Genomic DNA, 21,730 nt, shown 5'->3' on the forward strand with positions numbered 1-21,730 from the left:
ACCTCTAAAAGGTGAATTTATGGCTTTGTTTCTGAGATTATTTTATAGGATGCCAGAGCACAAATCACATCACACCCAAAGGTCATGATATGAATCCTTAAGTGATATTATGTGGATTTTAAAAATCCAATCCCAGATCGATATAAGCCGCCTCGTTTGCTCCCCTGTGGGCGCATTATCACGGGTGTGTTTTGATACTATGAGGCTGTGGTGAATGATCAAGCCGGACCATGACAATGCGCGCCGTGCGAGGCTGACGTAGGCTGGCGGAGGAGAAAAACACAGACACCCTCCAACACCGTGAGATGGAGGGAGGAGGAGCAGGTAGAGGGTAGGAAATATATAAATATAACGTCAGAAATAGAGGATGGTTGTTTTCAGCGGTGCTTGTGACCGAGGCAGAGCAGAAATGGATGCGCAGCGAGAGGCGGCCTGAGGATGCACAATAGAGCATCTCACACACTGTGTTTAATTGCGGATTAGAGCGGAGGGGAAGAGGAGGGGGAGGGGGAGAGCACAACAAGGAAGGCAAGGAGACGCTCTTTATTATTAGGAGGAAGCGGAGAGGAGGAGGGGGAGACGGAGACAGCGTGAGCCCGGAGACGGCACAGACCGTGGCGGGGGGACGGGAGAGAGGACACCGACGCTGACAGTCGGCAGCGGCGCTCGGATGCTGTTGTTGTTGTTGCTGCGGACGCGGCGACGATGCGGCCACACTGCTGGGTGATGGTAGCGTTGGCGGGGATCATGTCGTACTTCAGCCCGGAGAGAGCCCTCGGAGCACCGCAGAGGGAAGGTGAGCGGAGTCGGAGAAGGAGGAGGTTTGAAAAGCTGTCAGGGATGCTGGAGAAAGGAGAAGAGGATTTTGGGGGGTGGGTGGGGGGGTGGTATAGTCATTTATGAAAAGGCCTCTGCACACTGAGGTGAATATTGCATTATCAGCCAGTTAGGCTGAGACATAATGCGAATTATTAGTGCTGGCTGACCTAATCACAACAGGAGCGAGGCCGACTGGGTGATGGGTTGGGTACCGTATTTGCATGCAATGATGAAAATATTTCGGGCCTCACATCGATGCCTTTTTAAAAACAACATGTACTGTATGCACAGCAGGGCTAAAATCGTCGACCAGTGCTGGATATTTAGTCTAAAAATAGCCTCCACTTGGCTCTTGAGACTATTTAGCCCAATAACCACTGCTGGCATCTTTACTTTTTGCCGTAAATTTGAATATGCCTTGTTCGCTGAGAGCTGGCAGACTGTTGTGTTTGTGTAATGTGTGCAGTCATTGTATTGTGGTGTATTGTTTTGATAGAAGCTGTTGGCACAGAGGCTGGTGGAAAAGGCCCTGTGCTGGGTTCCTATTTATATGCAGTGTCTGTCTGGACATCTGTCTAGGGAAAGATGAAAGAATAGCACTGCTCAGGAATTGTGCATCAGGATTTGTGCCACTACTTGTGCTGCTGGTGCATGTTTTTAGGAGGGGGGGGCGAGAGGGTCATTCAGACTTTACAATGCTCCACTGCTCTGCAGATGTGATTTGAGGTTTATATGACCAATAATTAGCTATCTTTCCCTTTTCTTGGATTATCAGTTTGGTGCAATCCAGAGTGACAGTTTTCTTTTATTAGCCACAGATTGGGCCACAGCAGCTTTCACTTCAGTACAGAGCTGGTTTTATATGCTGGGCACATCTTCACTTACCTTTTCTCTGGCTGCTTCTGCACTATGTTGCAACTTTATGTTGAGCACAAAAATAAAATAAAATAAAAGTTGATAAAAGTCTACATTAGGTGCTGTGCAGAAGTCACAGAAACAAAATATTATTTCATTTCCTAGATTAAAAAAAAAGTTTTAGTTTTTTTGTCGAGTGTTGATCCTGTTCTTACAATATTTATCAAGCTGTTCAATTATTAAATATACTTTAACATTTATGCATGCAGTGTTTACAATATCATGACCATGTTGAGGAATGTACTTTGGGATTTTTATGAGGGACACAGACAATCACACTGTGATATCTTCAGACTGCACATATAAAAATAAACAGCAATTTATCTGCCAGTTATAGTTACAGTATCAAGGTTTATATGTGCTTCCTTTCCCCTATTATATTTTGTATTATATCTCTTAATTTTTTCTTATGATCATAGTTGTATATCTGCTTTTGACTGCCTTATTTACACAGAAAAGATGTAACCATTAATAATTAAATTACATTTCATGTACAGTTTAAGCGTGAGTTTGACACCTCGTGACTGTTTCAAGGTGTCATTGTTCCTCTTTTTTGGTCATCTGTCAATGGTAATAAAATGTTTTGGCTGCAGAAGTGAAATGAAACCTATAAACAATACCTGAAGGGTATTTAACCACGCTGCCCTGCCCCTTTTCTTTTCTGCAGATGGTTCACTTCCCACACTCGACTACATTGAGGTACAAAAATCAAATGTCCCGACCCCTCCCTCTCTCACCTGAGTAGTAAACCTTCCTGATTTGAGTAATTCTTCTCCAATTTCTGATCCCTTCCCGAGTTAGCGCTCCTTTTTTTTACCTAAATGACAACTCCAGCCACCCACCTCCCCTGCTTCTTAACTGTGTTTCCTGAGTGGAATGCCATTTCTGATATTTCCCCCCTTCCCCCCAAGCTTTTCTCCTTACTGGAATGGTATACTCTCCCAAATTTTAATTCCAGTCTCTATTTTCTTTTTACTGACTCAGACAATGTGTTCTTTAATCTTCAACTTAGTTTGTTTTCCTGCTTATTTCTCCCCAACTCCCTGATGCAAACCGTCCATTGGGGTTCTCCACTGTGTCTCAGGCCTGCTTCTAAGAAAACGCTCCAATGGTTTTTCTGCTAAACACAACACCTATGTAACAAGATTTCACACCTTTCTGCTTCAGTGAAGTCTCTCTTTTTTTTTCTTTTTTCACTGACTCAGACCTAGCATTGCTCCCCTTGTAGAAGCACAAATCCCCTGAATTTCTACATTAAACCTGTCCTCCGTTGTATTTTTCTTCCTGTCGTCCTCTCAGTTTCTCAGTCCAGGGCTGCATCCCTCTCTCCTCCACCCTACGTCGTCATCCTCATCTCTTGCTCGGGGCTTGTCTCTTTTGTTCTGCTGCTCCTCACCTGCCTGTGCTGTAAGAGGGGAGGAGTGGGGTTCAATGTAAGTCTTCAACATGTAAGAGATCTATTCACCTCTCTCTGCTTTCTTTTGCTTCTTTTCTTTGTTTTTTAATGCGTTTTGTGCTTGTCTGCATGCTTTTATATGTGTCTGACTTGGTAAACTGCACAAGTATTTGATTTCGAAGTGTGAACAGTCAGTAACTCCAACTTAATGAAGCAGAAGGGGTCAATAATCATCTCTCGGTCTAATTTTAACTTAGTGTTTTTGTTCAGCTGGCAGACAGAGTACCATTTGTTCAGAATGAATGATTTTTCATTGTCTGTCCTTGGTGGTTACTGCTAAACTCAGCTTTATTATTAAGTGGAATAATACGTTTTATTTTATATTCATAGCTATTACAGCTTAGTGATTTTTTTATGTGCTGCTGTGGTTCAACCAGGAGTTCGATAACGCAGATGGGGAGGAGTGCTCTGGAGGCTCCAGTCCCATCCAGGAGGACAGCCTGTCATCATGTCCCTCCCTCCCTGAGGTCTACACCTTGCCAGTCAGAGACCGCCCCAGCTGCCCCTCCCTGCAGGATGGAGCAGGTAAAAACCTAAAGTGCCTCTCACTTTGCTCAAACTCTTATTGACCTTCCTACCGCTCAAAATAAAGATGAAATCCTGCACTAAACTCCCTCAGGATCTGTTGCCTGAATCACTGATGCGGATCCACTAAAGGTCTCAAACTGAGTGCACAACCAGAAGGATTGGACTCCCTACTGAACCTCAGTGAAGTGGAAACTATGATTTGTGACAATTTTGCATCAGGGCTGTAATCAGGACACAGGCAGGGATGTGTGGAGTTTATGTATTTGGTTCAATTCAGTTTTATTTATGTAGCACTGCAATATAACCTGCAAACGTATTCAAACTATACAGTAAAGTGTCATGAGTTTTGCTATTTAGTGGTCTCACTGACCGCTCACAGCACTTTACACTGCAGGCCACACTTATAGTGCACACAGTTCTATTCTATGCACATAAGAGCTTTATCTACCTTACACTCACACCTTTGGACTTTTAAAAAAATCATCAATTAACCTAACTGTAGACTGTGGAAGGATGCCAGAGTAGCTGGAGAAAACCCTCGCAGGCACAGGGAGACCATGCAAACTCAACATTATAATGAGAGACTCTGACTTCCTTTGAGCAAGCTTTCTTGAGTTGTATGTTTGAACTCTGATGGTACAGATTCTGATGATGAAAGTTTTCAAAAAGTAGAGAAATATTTCTCTCTGCTTAATTCAGGTTAAAAAGCTGAATGTATGAGCATGAACAATAATCAAGTTTATTGTGGAAACATTGAACTCTCTCTGCACGATGGCATGAGCTGATGATTGTTTTCATTATTGATTAAGTTTCTATAAAATCACAAGAAAAAAAAGGAACAAAAATCTGTTAAAGTTTCTTAAAGTGATGTCGTGAAATTTGTGATTTTGCTTTATCAACACTCCAAAACATGAAATTATTCATTTTTGCTGTAAAATGAGAAGGAACAAATCCTTACATTTGAGAAGCTGGAATGAGAGATGTTTTGACCTGGAATAACAGCTTAAGCAGTCAACTGATTACCAAAGTGGCGGAAGATTATGTTCATTGATCATCGCAGTTCAGATTGCACATGCACAGCAGGAAAACACAACATGGAAAACCAGGGAAAAATACAGCGAGAGTAGATTTCTCAGTGAGTTAAAATTTTGTCCATGACTCTGAATTTTCCAGCTAGATACATTTTTATATGATTTCGTATATGTTTAAAACATGGTTGGGGTGGATATGTCATATTTATGTGTTGCTACAGGGCAGAATCTGAGTGTTTTTGTTCTGTTAATAAATTGTACATCTGAAAGAACATCAACTGCTGACGTCTGTGTGACCCTAATCTGTTTTTATTTCTGTTTTTTTTGTAGATCCCAAATCTCAGTGCTTCAAAAGGCACGCTTTAAACTATCTCCAGGAGATAGGAAATGGCTGGTTTGGAAAGGTAAGGAAATCTGAAATATAACCATCCCAAATCATTGGTTGTCTTTAAAACAGCATCCCCTGCTTTAATTCTGTCTAACAAACAGATTACAGATGCTAACTCAAAGTAGTTCTTTTAGTACCCGTCTCTTCCTGTGGGAATTTTCCATGTTATTGTCCATCGATCTCTTCTAGGTGATTCTGGCTGAAGTGCTGTGTGACTGCAGCTCCTCGCAGGCTGTGGTGAAGGAGCTGCGTGTCAGTGCCAGCCCTCTGGAGCAGAGGAAGTTCTTGGCTGAGTCTGAGCCATACAGGTGGGAGAAACTGCTTAAATTTTGGTAGCCATATTGCAGCCTTTGAGTGAGATTCTGTAAAATTTGCATAACAGTAACCACTGGAGCCACAAGAGGCAGGTATGGAGAAATAATAAATGTAGGATATTGAATCAGGTGTGACTCTCTTATACTTGCCAGGACTGCACAGACTCCTGTGAAAACTTAAGCGTAACACTACTGTTTCCATTCGACTTAAGAAGCAGCCAGGTACTGCTTGACTAACTGATCATCAGCAAGTGTGAGGAACTGTATAAAATCAAAGGTTTTGGTGGTTTACTGGTTTAGAGCATTCAGTTGTGTATTAACGCAATGCTACATTCTGAAAGGTCTGACCTTGGTTAGACCTTGGTCTGACAAGGTTACATCTCAGTCTCTATAAGCCTCAGTTAGCATTTTCATGCCAGTACAATTAGAAAAAGGCTTAAAAACTATGGCTTGTTTGGAAGGATTGCCAGAAGAAAGCATCTTCTCTCTAAAAAGTTGCAAATTGCATCTGAAAAACCACAAGATCTCTGGAAAGATGTCCATTGGGTAGTCAAGACCAAAGTAAAGATGCTTGGAATAATGTACAATACCACATTTCAAGAAAACTAAACGCAGCATATCAGCACAAACACTTCATACCAACTGTCAAACACGGTGGTGGATTGGTAATAATTTGGGCACCTTGCACACATTGAGTCAACTATGAACTCTGTATACTAAAGCACTGTAGAGTCAAATGTGAGGCCATCTGTCAGCTAAAACTTGGTCCAAATTGTGCATCGATGCCAAGCACAGGAGCAAATCTGAGAAAGAAAAGAGTCAGTGTTGCAATCAAAGTCAAATCTGAAATGCAACTCAGTGAGCTGAAGCAGTGTTGCAAAGAAGCGTGGGTCATAATTCCTCAACAACAATGTGAGAGCTGGATAAAGTCATACAGAAAGTTAAACTGCTTCAAGTCGATGCTCCTAAAGGTGGTTCTACAGCCTGCTGAATCATGTGGTGTGTTTAGGTGAAAGTCATGTCTTTTGTTACGTGACTTTATGTTCGGTTTCAGTGTGTTTGTGCAGTTTTGTGATATTTTGGCTTGAATGATTGAGGATTCATTGGTTTGTATGTGAGTGTCTGGTCCTGTGGATCGGTTTGTGCTGTGATTGGTGTGTTACTACTGAGTTTTTAAGGGTGCACTTACAGCTATAGCATATATACTCAGATTCACTAAGGCTTGTCTGCTAGCTCTGCATGGTTTGCATTTGTGATGTGAATCATTTATAATTCATGTGATGAAAAGAACAAAAGATTTATTTTACTAATAGAACTATTCGTATAATTAATGTGAAGATTTTTAGTCACTTAAAGAAATATAAGTAGATAATGGTGACAGCCCTGATTAGCCTGTGTGGTCTGAGATGGAACTGAATTCCAGTGTTCAGGATCATCTAGCTAAGTTTTGCTCACTTTAAGTCTCACTGTTAAGCATTTAAAGGCAGCGTATAAACATTTATCTATCTTCTGTCTGTTCCTGCGTCCCTCTTATGTTTCCATTCAGGAGCCTTAAACATCCCAACATCCTTCAGTGTTTGGGGCAGTGCAGTGAGAGCATCCCCTTCCTCCTGGTTATGGAGTTCTGTCAGCTGGTAAGTAACTGAACATAAAAGGAGGCGGATGAACTAATAATAGGAATCACACAAATGAAAGGTGCATATTTTTAGTTTAGTATAGCGTGCAATGTTTTTGTTGTGCTATGCTTGGGGTTTTTTAGATAATTTGTGCACAAATTGGTTATGGTATATCGGTGATGTCAGTGAGAAACACATGAGAAATCACAGTCGAGCTGCATCGATAAGATCTTTACATCTTATTTTAATTTCATATAATTTGAGGCAAAATTGTTTTTTACAGTTATCGATGCTCCGCTGTCACTAAAATCTGTTTTGCGTCGATACAATCAATTTGTTTTCCTTCTCTCGGGCGGTTTAATCACCAGCTGATTAAGAAAACCATATGAGCAGACTTCCAGGCCAAACAAAGATACAAGCAGATCAATTACAGCAACACAGTGAGAGGAGCCACACAGCACTGGAGTCCTCACTGACTGCAGTTACCCTCTTTGATAAAGTCTCCTATTGTCCTTTCCTTGCAGATATTTTTCATCCCTTTATGTTGTCCCCATTTTATTTCCTTGCTCTTCCAGGAGCACAAATGACTAACACAAAGGCTGCCAGCTCATTACTAATTCCCCTGCTGCTTTTGAGGCGCTGTGATGTAAAACACCTAAAAAAAAAGGGGGGGGGGGTATTTGCTGCAGAAGTAAAATATATCTTCTTTGCCTACATGATGGTCCTGCAGGTTTTATCTCTGTTTCAGGAGAAGGAAGAACACTCTGTATGCACTTCACTCAGCCATATTTTTCAATCCACTGTTTATATTTTGTTGTGATGTACAACGTAGGGTGACTTGAAGCGGTATCTGCGAGCCCAGCGTAAGTCAGATGGGATGACTCCAGACCTGCTGACCCGGGACCTCTTAACCCTTCAGAGAATGGCTTTTGAGATCACCTCGGGTCTGCTCCATCTTCACGAAAACAACTACATCCACAGGTCAGTTGTCGCTTTCACTTCCACTGTTGCCACGCCTCCAAACGTGAGGATCTCTGCTGAGGGTAGCTGCTTGTTTTCTCCCTGCAGTGATCTGGCTTTAAGAAACTGTCTTCTGACCTCAGACCTCACTGTCAGGATAGGGGACTATGGCCTCTCGCATAACCATTATAAGGTCAGGATTTTTTTTTCCTCTGAAAAATGAAATCCAAAGTCAATTCAGTCAAATCCATAATAATTTCTGTGGCGTGTCTTTATGAAGGAGGACTATTACCTAACTCCAGACAAACTATGGATCCCTTTGCGCTGGATTGCTCCTGAGCTGCTGGAGGAGTACAGAGGATCTCTCATTGTTACGGACCAAACCAAGACCAGCAATGTGTGGTATGTTTTAAAGCTGCTCTGTGTTAACACCACTGGGAACAGATCTGAATTAACGAGTTAAGCCGATAAGGCTGGTGATAAAATATTGATGAAAACACAAAGGTTTTTTTAATCTGGGGTCCAATTTGAAGCTACTCTTAAATCTTTTCCTACCACCATTCATTCCTTTAATCAGCGTGGCTCAGGTTAAATCAGATTAAAAGCAACTTAAATGATGCTCTCTGGATGGACAACAAAGAAAATCTAATTTCTCCTAACAGCTGTGCAGAGATTAAATGAGGATTGAGTGCGTGGACAGTCGGCTATGTGAACATAATCTGAAATGCTCTTTCTACAGTCTCAGTTATATTACAATATGATACAAATGCAGCTTGTTGTGGATCCATAAAAGAAAATAGTTCCTACATAAAACTGCTGTTTGTGTTATGATTTGTGGGAACACCAAACTAAAGAGCAGTATGATCTCACATTTGCTGGAGTAGAGTCCAGCTCAGTTTGTCAGCAGTCTTAAAGCTGTAGCCAAGCCCGGTGATGCCAGAAGGAGTGCTGAAGAAATGTGAGCAAATCCTTTAAGCTCTAATATTACAACCTTCCCTTTCATGTGCTTTTTTAAACGAACCAACAAGAAAACAACCTCCTAACAAAACACACGAGTGGAGCAAAAATACCTAGGAGTATTTATTCTTTTTTATTCTTTCTGAAAAAACATAGTTTTTCTTAAAAAATGGAACAAAACAATTCACATAACAGTTTTTATTCTCCTCGGTTAGAAAGTCAAACCTCTGTGGGTGTTGGAGTAAATGCTTTTACTCCAACACCCACAGCAATGGTGGTGTTGGAGTAAAAGTGTTATATAACAACAAACCTCAGAGATTTCTTTTGAAGATTCACCCCTTTTCACTTCTCCAACTCATTTTTTCCTCTCAGGTCTTTGGGGGTGGTGATATGGGAGCTGTTTGAGTTTGGCTCTCAGCCCCACAGACACCTGAGTGATGAAGAGGTGCTGACCTTTGTCATTAGGGAGCGACAGATCACGCTTGCCCAGCCTAGACTGAAGCTCTCCCATGCAGACTACTGGTCAGTACTTATCCACTAATTAGACTGCATCGATCCGAGCACAAACTGTGTCTCTCCAAACTTAGATCCTCTTGTTTTTCTCCCTTGTCTGCAGGTATGAGATCATGCAGTCCTGCTGGCTACCTCCGTCGCAGCGCCCTTCAGTAGCTGAGATATTCCTCCTTCTCTCCTCCCTCTTGGCTGCTGAGCGAGGAATAGCGAGGGGGAGTGTTGGGGAAGAGGATGAAGAGGACGAGGAGTATGAGGAGGGAAGAAGAAGGAGAGGGGAGAGCGAGGAGTCATTTGAAAGACGCTGGGACTTACTCCGTCCACCTGCCTTTCAGACTGCAGCAAACGAGCGCCAAAGGGAGAGGGATTACGCCAGGGAAGACAGAGACAACTCCTACCCTCTACTGGACCCTGTGGGGAACTGTATTACCCCATCCACCTCTGAACTGGATGACATCCTGACAGTCACCGAAACTAGCAAAGGCTTGAACTTTGAGTATTTCTGGGAGAAGGCTCATGCCAGACGAGGCTACAAACCTCTTCCTCCTCCTCAGCCAATCCCTACTGTGAACAATAACCATAGACAGTCTTTGGACACTCCTACTGTCGTCCCAGTGATAAGCGCCCGTAGCCCATCCCTCGCCAGCGAGTACTATATCAGACTAGAGGAGCACACTCCCCAAGACAAGTCGCCGTCTCTCAAAGGGAAGGTACATTCCTCTTTCCGCTCAGATTGCCCTGGAGACATGGAGCTCATGGAGATCCGCAGCGGGATGCTGGGCAAAGAGCGAGTCCCTTATTGTTCATCTGACAAGTGCGGAAAGGGCCTCCAGACCGTCCGATCGAGCGAGGTTCAAGTCCAGTTGCCCAACACAGGCGTGGCTGAATTCAGAGACACTTCGAGCAGAGTGACTGACTTTTCCATAGTTGATTTAGGCGATGACGATGAAGTGGAGAAGAAAAAGAGCAGTAAGGCGGATAAAAAATCCACAAGCTCTCAAGCTCCCATCCTCCCTCCCAAGCCTCGTTCTATGTCCATGTCATCAGTCAATCCTCTTCACTCGCGCCCTCTTCCCGCCCCTCCACTCAGATATAGAGGACTGCCCCACTACACTATCAGCGGAAAAATTGAGACAGACCCCCATCACATAAGCACCTGCCCACCATCTACCTTTGATCACCTCGGGCTTCACCGAGCCCGACAGACTCTTCCCCCCTCCCCGTCCCTATCGCCCTCGCTTCCCCCATCGAGCCATCCAATTTACCCTCAACCTCCTCAAATGTGTCCTCCTCCTCTTCCTCCCCACTCCAAACCACAAAGGAATTGCCCCCTCTACAACACAGGGGACATTCACTTGAGATATAATAAGCCCCAGATGCAGAGATCCAACAGAGACCCGCTAACCTGTGATTTGTCCGATAGAGAGAGCATGCTGCACACTTATAAGGAGACTTCTCACTTGCGTGCAAAAGACTTTGACTCTCCCGTACGTCGAGAAAACCCTTTGCGCCCTATTTATCGAAATTTACCCCGCCCTGAGCTCACAAAACCCCAAATTGACAGACAGTCTTCATCGAGTCCGACTTACTCAGATGAGGATGACTCTCCTTTCATGTCTCCCGAGAGACCTGGCTGTGGGACGACTGTCACTCATTCCAGTCTATCTGAAGATGCAGACCCCGCCACTACAGAGCTCTTCTCCAGGGGAATGAAGAGGACTCAGTCACGCCTTGACACCATCCTGCCTGCAATTTGGAAGGAAGATGCTGAGCAGCAGGCAGAACGTGTCGCTGCAGCCAAGAAATCCCCCATGCATCTGTTTCTGACGGAGATATCTAGTGTGACAGAGTTGAGTGAGTCCAGGTCGGAGGGCTCATATGCAGCGGAGAAGGAGGAGAAAAGAGAAGGAGAGAGATGGGGGAACTTTCTGCTGCCCAACAGAGGCATGCGCCGCTCCCAGTCGCTGATCACAGAGCTGGGATCAGCAGGACAGTCATGGGGACCAGAGAAACATGTCAGCAGTGCAGAAGCTGAGGAGGAGGATGCTGTCACTAAAGAGTCATTCCAGAGGGATCTTTTTCTCACAGAGATTGACACAGGAAATATGGAGGCGGACATAGAAGGCCTACCAGGAATCGATCCAGTAAAATACCTCTATCCTGCAGGATCCAGACTGAGGCCCTATGTCTGCGCCCCAGGCCTCCCCTCATACACTGAGGCAGAGGAAGCCTACTCCAAAGGCATACGGAGATCCCGCTCTCTCCTGTCTGAGATCACAACGGAAAAGCACGATTCTGAAATACATTTTACCGAGAAGGAGCCGCGGAGAACTGAAATCACCAGAGAGGAGTTCCTGAAAGAGATCCAATCAGCAGAAACCTTTCTGACCGAAATCATATCGAGACAAAATGCAGCCGCACATAGGAAGGAAGCAGATTCATCTTACTCCCCTACTCCAGTGTCCCCTGAATATGAGTCCATCTGCATTGACCCAAACTCAGCTCAGACCATCAGATTCCAGTCAGAAAGCTCCATACGAGCAGTCAACAAGGGCAAAGATGATACACAGACTGAAGCCATCTATGCCCAAGTGACCAAGCGTGCTAAGAAGAGTGAGATCAAAGTTTCCTTGAAACCTGACATCCCTATTCTTCACATTGGTTCAAACAAACCGGACAGCCAAGTAAATAATGCTGACCACTGCCAGTCCGGTGAGTTTGTGTTTTCTGAAATCATGCCTAAAAATGGTTTACTACATAACCAAACACCCGCGTCTCAGAGAGAAGAGGAGGAGTGTTCGGACGGCCCTGCCTTACCTGCCAGAGGAGAGCAAACAGATCTGCCAGAGCACTTTCCCCCTGGATCCACAGAGAACGTTCAGGAAGTCAACACTGTGAACCTGCGTGAGAGCCAATCACTCACTACAAAGGAAGCTGTTATAAGCAATGGCGAGATAACAGAAGATGACCTACAGACGCACAGTCCTTTGAGGGGGGATCAAACAGACGTGATTTCTCATGATCCTGAGAAAACAGCTGATTTGGAGAACTCTAAAAACTTAGATTCTCTCGTTAATGAAAGTTTTGCAGAAGCGGAAATGGAAAATTCACTTCAGCACAAAGACGAGCGTCACACTGCCCAGAAGGTGCCCACTCCCGCAGCCACTCCTACCACGCCAGACTGGGACCCTTCCTCCGATTTTTCACTCGTCACCCCCACCGACTCAGTCCTATCACCTTTGACTTCCAGCTCGGCCGACTGCCTCACGCCTAGTGACTCATGGACGGGAGGTGGCGGAGGAGGTGGAGGAGGAGTGGGAAGCGGCGGATGGCGGGCTCTGGGAAATGAAACACCACATCGAGACTCTGCATATTTCTCAGACAGCGACTGGGAGGGTGACGGGATGAACAGGAGGAGCAGCAGCGATGGACTTGTTGCCTCCAGGCCTGGCAGCGGGAGAGGAGGTGATCGGGGAATACTGACAGGGATAGAGGAGAAAACCGAAGAGGAGGGTGAGACTGGAGAAAAGAGTCCATTAAGAAATAGTACCCACATGTCAGATAGGACAACGGAAACTGGAGAAGGGAGGACTATTGAGAGTTGTGAAGAGAAGGGTGTACTGTATCCTGAAAATTACCCGATCCCTAATTTAGGAAATGACAAAGATATTCTAAACAAAGCGCTGGGATCTGCTCAGAGAGACGATTCTGGCATTTTCCATAACGAGAGCAAAAAGTCAGCCCTGCTGTGCGATGATCCACAGAACAAGGACTGTGTGGACTTAATTGATAAGTTGTTTTCAAAATTAGATGATGAGCCACTTAAAGGGCTTTCACACAGCAGTGGGTACATGATAGACAGCCATTACACAGATGGCATAATTTCTCAGATAGCAGACTGCAAATACCAGGACTTTGAAGAGAGTGACTTAAATCTATATTCCAAGAGTCCCACTGAGACAAATAGCTTGATCGAGTATAAATCTGGCAGCAACTCAAAGAGTTGCATGTTTGGACCAAACAACAAAGATTATAAAAATGTTACAGAGACAGATAACGATCTCAGTCAGCTCAGTTCTCCCACGTCTGGGAATGAAGCTGTGGACTCTGCAGCACCATCCCAAGTTGACAGCACCATCGAGTCCAGATTACCTAAACTTTGTGATATTCAAACGAACAGCGTTATACTTGGAGATGAAAACCTGCCAAATGACGATGGGAAGGCTGCTGATGCAAAAGCGAGCGGTCCGACGTGTCTTTGGGCTGAAGAGCCTGAGAAATGTGGAGAGAGGCCCTGTGTGGACCACAATGAGCTGGGCTTGAGAAACCTTCGCTACTCAGATGGCGAGGAGGAGAGCGGGATCACAGCAGAGACAGAGGAACAGAAGGCTGCTGCAGAGCTGAGTATCGCTGTGAAGGAGAGGCCACCCCTCAGGGGAGCAGCAAGTGGCATGAACTCTGCTAACGATGTGGATAACAACTCCTGCGAGGGTCTAAATGCGACAGCTAAAGAGTTATGGAGTGCTCTGGAGGAGGATGAAGACAGACCAGGATCTGGGGCGCTTAGGGGCGAGTTTGACTGCTACCGCTTTTCACAACTAAGGGACTTGCGCTTGTGGCCAGATGAGAATGACCAGTGGGCCTCCCCAGAGAAGAGGTGTCAGGGAGTCGACTTGAGATCTGAATTTTTCTCCGGGTTCGGGAATAAGGCGTGGGAGGTGGGTGAGAGGCTTGTTGTAGGTCAGGAATATTGGGAGACCGAAGAAAATGATGAACTGGCAGGAAGTGAACCTCACCCTGCTGTCTTGGAGGGCTGTGAGGAAACTTGGAACAATGAAACCCAAGGGCTAAGCGGCAATCTTTGCATTAAGGAAATGTGGGACACAAAAGACAGAGAAAGCCAACAGACGATAGCAGACATACAGCAAGAGGAAAACATTGAGAACCTGGGGGAAATTGACAGCATTAAGAAAGACATAAAAAGTGACATTTTGCATGTGGAAGTAGAGAATATAGAAATACCAGAGGAAGAGACCTTGGAGGAAGGACAGAGGCAGAATGCATCATGCACAGAGGCAGCCAGGGACAGGGAGGGTCGGCTAGACTCCACAGAGACGGCACAAAATCAAGATTTTAACACATGGCCCCAGAATCAACTCTGTAACAGAGTGGAGGAGGCGATGTCGGCTGTGCACACTGACAGAGAGGCAGGCTCCAATTTAGAAAACTGTTTCAGCCACACTTTGGAAACCAAAAGCTCAGATATAACCATCTGCATCGCCGAAGCTCCTCATGTGACGTTTTCAGAACTGGAAAATTTTAAATTGGGCTTCAATTCGGAAGCAGAAACGAGACCGTGTTTTGCCAGGCAATACATAGAAGAAGGAATAAACCCTATAAAAGTGGAAGAGGATTACAGAGATGTGCCCCTGCCAGCTAATACCAGTGATCTTGATGCAAAGGAGGAGATAGATCAGTCATATCCACAAGAGATTGACAATTTCAGCTCAGTAGATTTTCCGAGTCCTCCACCGAGCATAGACCTTGATATGCAAGATGATAAACTGGAGAGTTTAGACGACTCTTTTCCTAGTCCACCGCCATCCGTCATAGAGGGAGAGGACTTTATTAGTCACATTAATCTAGAAGACTTTATTACCAGTACTGAGACAGAGCAGCTTATTTCCGCAGCACACAACACAGATGTTCCAGAGACACCTCTGCAAGAATTGCCACCTGCTACAACTCAAAGTAAAGGGATCTCTGCCAATCTCACCCTCCCCTCTGTGCATATAACACTGAGCGATGAGAGCAACCTGACATCCAGCATAGAAAGCAAGGATGGTCATAATAACCTGCCCCAGAAATCATCCCCCATAATGCCTTCTGCACCTCATGGTCCCCTGAACAACCTCCCACAGCTGTTGATTTCTGAGTGGAAGGACTTGGATGAGGAGCCTCTGGAGGACTTTGAAAAACTGGAACAACTGTGCTACATATCTGGCGATGAAGAGGAAACTCTGGGGGACCTTTTCTTGGGCAACCTGGAGCTTCTGGAGTCTTTAAAGAAAGCACCTGATCACAAAGTTAGCAGTGGTGACGGTCATACAGTCAGCAAGACATGCGACTCCTCTATACCCGAGGGTAGCAGGGTGGATTTAAAGGAGGACGAGATGTCTGATGACTCTGACAAACTGGAATCTGTACAACCGACGATCCTGGATTCCCAGAACAGTCTGCCGCCTCAGGACGAGAGGAGCGACGGACAGAGATCACCGGGTCAAATTTCTGATGTCAAGGACCAGCGGTCTCTGAACAAGATGACAACCAAGAACGGCCTCATGATGCAGGTCAGCATGATTTCTTGTGGTTTGCTGTGCGTGTGAGCGGTGCTCCTTGAGTTTGCTCGTGCTCTTTACTGCTTTGCTTTGTTGCTCCAGGTGTGTGAGGAGAGGCTGCAGTTCTCACTCAGTGAAAATGTGAAGACAAATGTGCTTTGGGGGACGACTGTTAAAGACACCGCCATGCTCCGGACATGGGGGGAGGAAGTCACAGGGAGCAGCGGTGATCTGGTCACTGTGAAAGAACAAAGAGAGGATGAGAGGTATGGATGCTGCAGAATTAAAACACTGGCTTCAGATTATTCTGTTTGATGCATCCTGTATTTCTGGAGGAAATAGATCCAATAAAATATATTCACACAGAGTTCAAATTACTTGTTTTGTATTTTTACTGTTTTCAGTTCAAGTAAACTCAAAGACAAGATTTAATTCAACTAGATGGACGTGACAAGATGAACTGTTGTTTTATTATTAATATTCTGGTGAAATATTCCTCTTTCTTTCGTTCTTCCTTCCTTCCTTCAGTCAAGAGGAGCAGGAAGCTGTCCCTGCCATTGAGCCCCCCATCGAGTCTGATGAACCTAAAGCTGAGCCGCTCACTGTGATCGAACAACCTGAGGTCCCATTACCTCAGCTTACTGCAAACCAAGCGATGAAAGGTATCAGCGTCTTCCACGTTTTACAAGTACTTATCAATTATCCCTGATTATACTGGGATATCGCTGAAAAACATTTAGCATACAAGTAATTTTTGACTGTCTAAGCTAAGTACACCTCTCTAAGCCTTTTTATTTGTTTTCTTCTCCTTTGATTTGGGCTTCCACTTCTTTTAACCCCACAGATCCAAACCTTCTCCCAGATAAAAAATTGTGGGCATTTTCAGACTAATCGGTTAACAGATTAAATAAATCTAGATGTGATACGTCAGTCTTATTTTACAGAATTTAATTTTCTCTACTTCAAATAGAATATTTGTGCTAACTTTGGCAGATATTTACTTCATTGCTTTTGTAATCAAATTTGTGAGTAGGTTTGCTTCTAACATTTCTTTTCTGCTCTCGCTTTGATAGCAAAGCTAGCTCGCCTCTCGCTCACCCTCCCACCTCTTGCTCTGAGTCTTCCCCTCACCACTACTGGAAAAGGAGGATTTGGAGACGGGGCCATCGGAAACCGGATTGGAAGACGAAGAGGTCTTTCGTCTGGGAGCGACCCCGATGAGGAGGAGGAGGATGAGCAGGAGGACGAAAGCTCCCGGAGGGTGATTGTAGTCACAGAAACGGACGTGGACAAACGTGTTGGGCTCCGCAGTCTGCTGAAATCACCCAAGGAGCCAATGGACAGAGAGAAGGACAGAGGAAGAAATGTGTCCTTTTTTGATGATGTCACAATCTATCTTTTTGATCAGGTACGTCTCCTTTATTCGTTCACTTTTTTATGACGGGTTCTTTTGGAATAAACCTGACTATTTCTTTCATCCCAACAGGAAACTCCAACTAATGAGTTGAGCAATTCAACTCCCACAACTCCAACTGCGGTGTCTATCAAAAGCACCAAGTTGGATTTGCATGGTAAGTTAATCATTTTCTTTCAGTCATGACGAGATGCAGAATAAAGAAGGTCAATTTTAAGTTGCAGTAGCAGTGTTGTCCTGTAGGTCAACATGTCTCAGGTCTAATTGTGAGAAGACGATTAGAGCAGAGGAGCAACACTTGAAGCCTAATCGGAGCTCATGTGTACATCCAGAGATATTATTCAGAGCAAATGGTACTTAAATAAATCTGAAGTTTATTGGGGATTTACATGACAGTAAAAGGGGTTATAGGACATTCATGGCTAAAAGATGATCCTAGTATTAAAATGAAGTATCAAAAAATAAGTCATTTTTTATGCTATAGCTTGTTTTGACCAGCCACTGATCCCAAATGCTAAAATGACAAAGTTTTCCTTACATTAAGTTTTCCCACATAATTTAACAAAACGTGTATGCTATTGTTGCTCAAAGATATAAAAGCAGATTTTGAATGGACTGCACATACTGACAATAATTTTGGTTGCACTGCAGTTTGCAACTGCTGTTGTCCTTAGTGTCAGCAGTGCTTTCTGATCTAGCTGGCTGGCAGCATCTAACCAATCAGTAAAAAACATCAAATGTGTTCAACACAGAGCCAACTTATAATATGAGCTTGTCAGTTTCTTCAGAGGTGAATCAGTCACCTCCCAAACACACCCAGGTCTATTATGACCACTTATCCTAGGAAAGTGTACTGGAACACTGGAAGAAGTAATACTATGTTAGTTTAAATGTGAGCCTCTGTTCATACTCACATTTGTGTTCCCAGAAAATGTTTATTTCTTTAAATTAATTAATTAATTAATTCGATGACTGAATATTTATAAAAAGCCTCAGCTGTTCTGTAGGGTGTTTGTTGCTTATGCTGGTCAAGTTTATTATAGCTAACTAAACCTAAAGATAAAAACTGGAACTAGATATGAAAAAAAAAAACAATTAAGTCAAACAATTTTGTGAACTTGGAAAACTAACTAAATTTAAAAAAATTATAGAGGAAATTGTCTTAATTTTGCCATTTGTCACTTTGCCAAAGTTTGTTATTACACACTGCCTGGTGAGGCTTTTTTGTAAGCTGCTTTCAAAAAATATTTATATTGTATTATCTGTACTGACTTTCCTAAATCTTGCCTCTGGAACTTGGTATAAATACAATAATAATAATAATAATAATAAGAAAGACTAAAACTAATGCTGGAACTAATAAAAACTAAACTTAAACAAGCAAGCTCACTCTGGCAAAAAAACAACAACCTCTAAACGACATAAAATGAAAGCTAAAGAGAAAATACAAAACTAATAATTACCGATGCTGATGTTAGCTGTCAGTGCAGCGCACCACACAGCTGTTACCATAACTGCTGGCTTGTTGGACTCTACGTGCATCAATGTCTGCTGCTTCTTACACAGGGATTCAGTCTCCTCCTTGAGCTGCCTAATGATGTAACAAAATGTGACAGCCACTAGCACATTCCCAGCTAAAATGGAAAACCTCAGTTCAGCCCTCTCCTCTGCAAATATGGAGCCAGAGTTAATCTTCTATAATTATGTCCCAGGATGCTGTGACATGTTGAACTGAGCAGGGATGTTAATCCCGCGCTCAACAATGCAAGCCCGAGTCATGTTTCTCTGCACATTTTCAGCTGCTCTCGCTACTTTCCACTCTCCATCTCATGCACTCAACGCCCTTTTTCACAGACTAATGAAAGTTGGGGCTCAGAGTTTCCTTTCGAGTTGTGTCACATACAGAAAAGGCAAAATTAGATTCCTTAATGATCTTTCAGGCCTTTCAAGACTTCAAAGTTTTGAAAGAGGTCCGTGTTACTTTTGAGTTATTTTAAGCTAAGACTGTGTCGCTTCAGTGTGGTTGTTGACTGATAATCTATATCTATTAAGATATAGATTATCAGCTGATTTTCTCCCCTGTGCTTGGTACTGTTTTTTTCTTGTGCATCTTATAAGTGAGTAAACATGTGTCCCAGTCACAGATGGATCATCATTCTTCTCCTCAAGGTCACACTGGTAATTTTACAGGTACTTTTTCTCAGCATAACCTTCAAGCAGGTAAAGCTCGCCCTGATGTACTGAATGATATTGATAATATCAGATTCTCAAAGTTGATGCACAAAACGACAAAGACAGAACTTGGTGGTAAATGGATTGGTACTTCGAGCACCTTCTACTCACGTTTGAGCACTCAAAGCAAGTCTCATTCAAACAGCCTGTTTATACCTTATACATTCACACACTCACATCAATGCACTGGGGGCAACTCAGGGTTCAGTGTCTTGTCCAAGGATGCTTTGACACATGGCACAAGAGGAGCCAGGGATTGATCCTTGATTGGTAGACGACCAGCACCACCTCTTGAGAATAAACGAAGTGGTAGCTTGAAACATCGCTTTGTCAGACATGCTTCATATCGCTTGTATCCTGTTAGATGATGATGATAATGAGGATCTTATTAGTTGTGATGATGGAGGGAGTGGTCCTGTGGTCCTTCCGAATCTGCCATAAAAAGCAATATTTTCATTGCTTTTTATGGCAGAATTAGGTAGTTCTAGTCCTCCAAGTTTGACAGTTTGCAAACTTCTTTGACTTCTTAGTGGATTCTGATTTGTTGTGCAATGGAGCTAACAAACGATCAGTAATTGTTTCAGTTGTGATTGTGAACCGGGTTAATGTTTTGGTTTAATTCCAATAAAAAGACTTTCCTTTAACTTTCCCTTACAGTCAAACACATGCTTATTGTCTGGGAACATCCTGTCCCTTTTGGGCTTCCATACATATGCCTGGTGCACTTGTTCTGGTTTTAATACCAGCACAGTCGTGATGCTAATGTTGTTTTTTGTCTCTTTTAGGGCCAAAAAGCAAAGAATCGAAAAGGAAAGAGGATTTATCAGTCAAACCAAGGTCGCCTGTCGGGGTAAATTCAGTGACTTCATCGCGCTTCACTGTCAGCCCGGCTGACGACCCACACCTGGTGTGATGTTGCACATCATCCTGGAAACACTTTAGAGCTCAACCCTCTCGGACTGGCCCGTGAATTAACCCAACAACCAGCCATTCGCCCAGAGGATATTTTTTTATTGAAGAGGCAACTGAAAGAAGAGACTTCGATTCTAAAAGCTGGAAACATTCCAGGTTTTACTAGTGACGGGATTTTGTACGACTGGGGGTTGCTGAGCTCCGGCCTGCCACTGTTTACAGAGATTATACATAGCCTTTGGCTGCAGAAATCTTTGGAAAAGGCAGCATATGCTAGGCGAAGAGGAGCCGGGAGCTTTGTAAAATCTGAAACAGATTCGACAGCTATGCAGTGGGAGTCTTGCTGTGTACCAGCTTACCTTCTCTTTTTCTGCTTTGTTTTGTTTTGCCCTGGGAGTGCGGGGAATGCACTTTCTTTAGTCATTCGTCTGTCTATGTAAACGCTTGGATCCCGGTCCTCTCTTTATTAAGGACATTTTTCATTGCAGTCAGTCAGTTGTTCTTGTAAGCAGCAGTTTGAAACAGAAATTGCTTGACTCCTGTATTTGACAATACTCCTCAGCATTTGTACAAACATCATAATACAAGTGTATACAGTATCATTTTAGAGCTGTTTACTTTTAGATGTATTCTTAGACTGCACGAAAAATGAAACAAGCAGTTTATTTTTACTTTTATTTCTGAAAAGCTTTAATTTCTATATTTATTTCTATGTTATTTTACTTATTTATGTAAAGTCAGTTTCCATGCAATATCTTAATTATTTATTTAATCTATTAAGTTATGTATTTATTTGCGTTGGTGCAATTGCATATATGAACTTAACTATAATTTGTTTGGGACAGAAATGCATCTAGATCTATAACTTCTCCAAGATCTTCATAACAAATAAATCAAAATATTTTCCCAAACGTCTTAATTGCTAAACAAAAAAAAGTATTTTGTATAATTTTACTTGTTAATATATGCCAATATGTATGGAACAACGTCCTGTAATGTTTCATTATTTTCCGATGTCTATGAATTTTTAGCTGTCTCGTCATTCTTTTATCTTAATTAATGACAGTTAATGTAGCTTAGCATGAAAAATTGAAGCCTTTCATTAGTAAATAACTCCCATTTGTTTGTGTATCTGTTAATTTATTCCATTTTCTACTAATAACAGTCCATCATGCAGTCGAGATCCAACTAGTCAATTTGTTTAGTCTGTTTAAATGTTGGTTTAAACTTGTATTGTTTAAAGAATGGTTTTCAGGGGGCAATGTATAAACAAGGGGGAAATAAAAACTATGAAATGTGAACCTCTCATTTGAACTGTGTCGTATAAATAAGCTCGATTG

At 43.2% G+C, this 21,730-nt stretch overlaps 1 protein-coding gene across 2 annotated transcripts; it reads left to right on the forward strand.

Moving 5' to 3' along the window:
- Window positions 1-586: 586 nt before the first annotated feature.
- lmtk3 (lemur tyrosine kinase 3) lies at window positions 587-21,662 on the forward strand. Of its 2 annotated transcripts, none has more exons than XM_086311602.1 (16): window positions 587-796; window positions 3,034-3,182; window positions 3,568-3,715; window positions 5,080-5,153; window positions 5,327-5,445; window positions 6,998-7,085; window positions 7,900-8,048; window positions 8,136-8,220; window positions 8,308-8,429; window positions 9,357-9,506; window positions 9,601-15,844; window positions 15,935-16,098; window positions 16,361-16,494; window positions 16,906-17,240; window positions 17,319-17,403; window positions 20,264-21,662. In XM_086311602.1, exons 1-16 carry the CDS (start codon window positions 706-708, stop codon window positions 20,389-20,391), a joined length of 8,265 nt encoding a protein of 2,754 aa, XP_086167728.1. In that variant the 5' UTR covers window positions 587-705; the 3' UTR covers window positions 20,392-21,662. The 2 variants fall into 2 exon arrangements, with proteins under 2 accessions (XP_086167728.1, XP_086167729.1); XM_086311603.1 differs by having other exon boundaries at window positions 3,034-3,167.
- Window positions 21,663-21,730: the final 68 nt, after the last annotated feature.

This window comes from Aulonocara sp. 'chitande type north' Nkhata Bay, linkage group LG11, assembly GCF_057382095.1.
Source record: "Aulonocara sp. 'chitande type north' Nkhata Bay isolate Kocher_YH1m ecotype deep benthic linkage group LG11, A_spYH_male_GT1.1, whole genome shotgun sequence".
Classification (NCBI taxonomy): domain Eukaryota; kingdom Metazoa; phylum Chordata; class Actinopteri; order Cichliformes; family Cichlidae; genus Aulonocara; species Aulonocara sp. 'chitande type north' Nkhata Bay.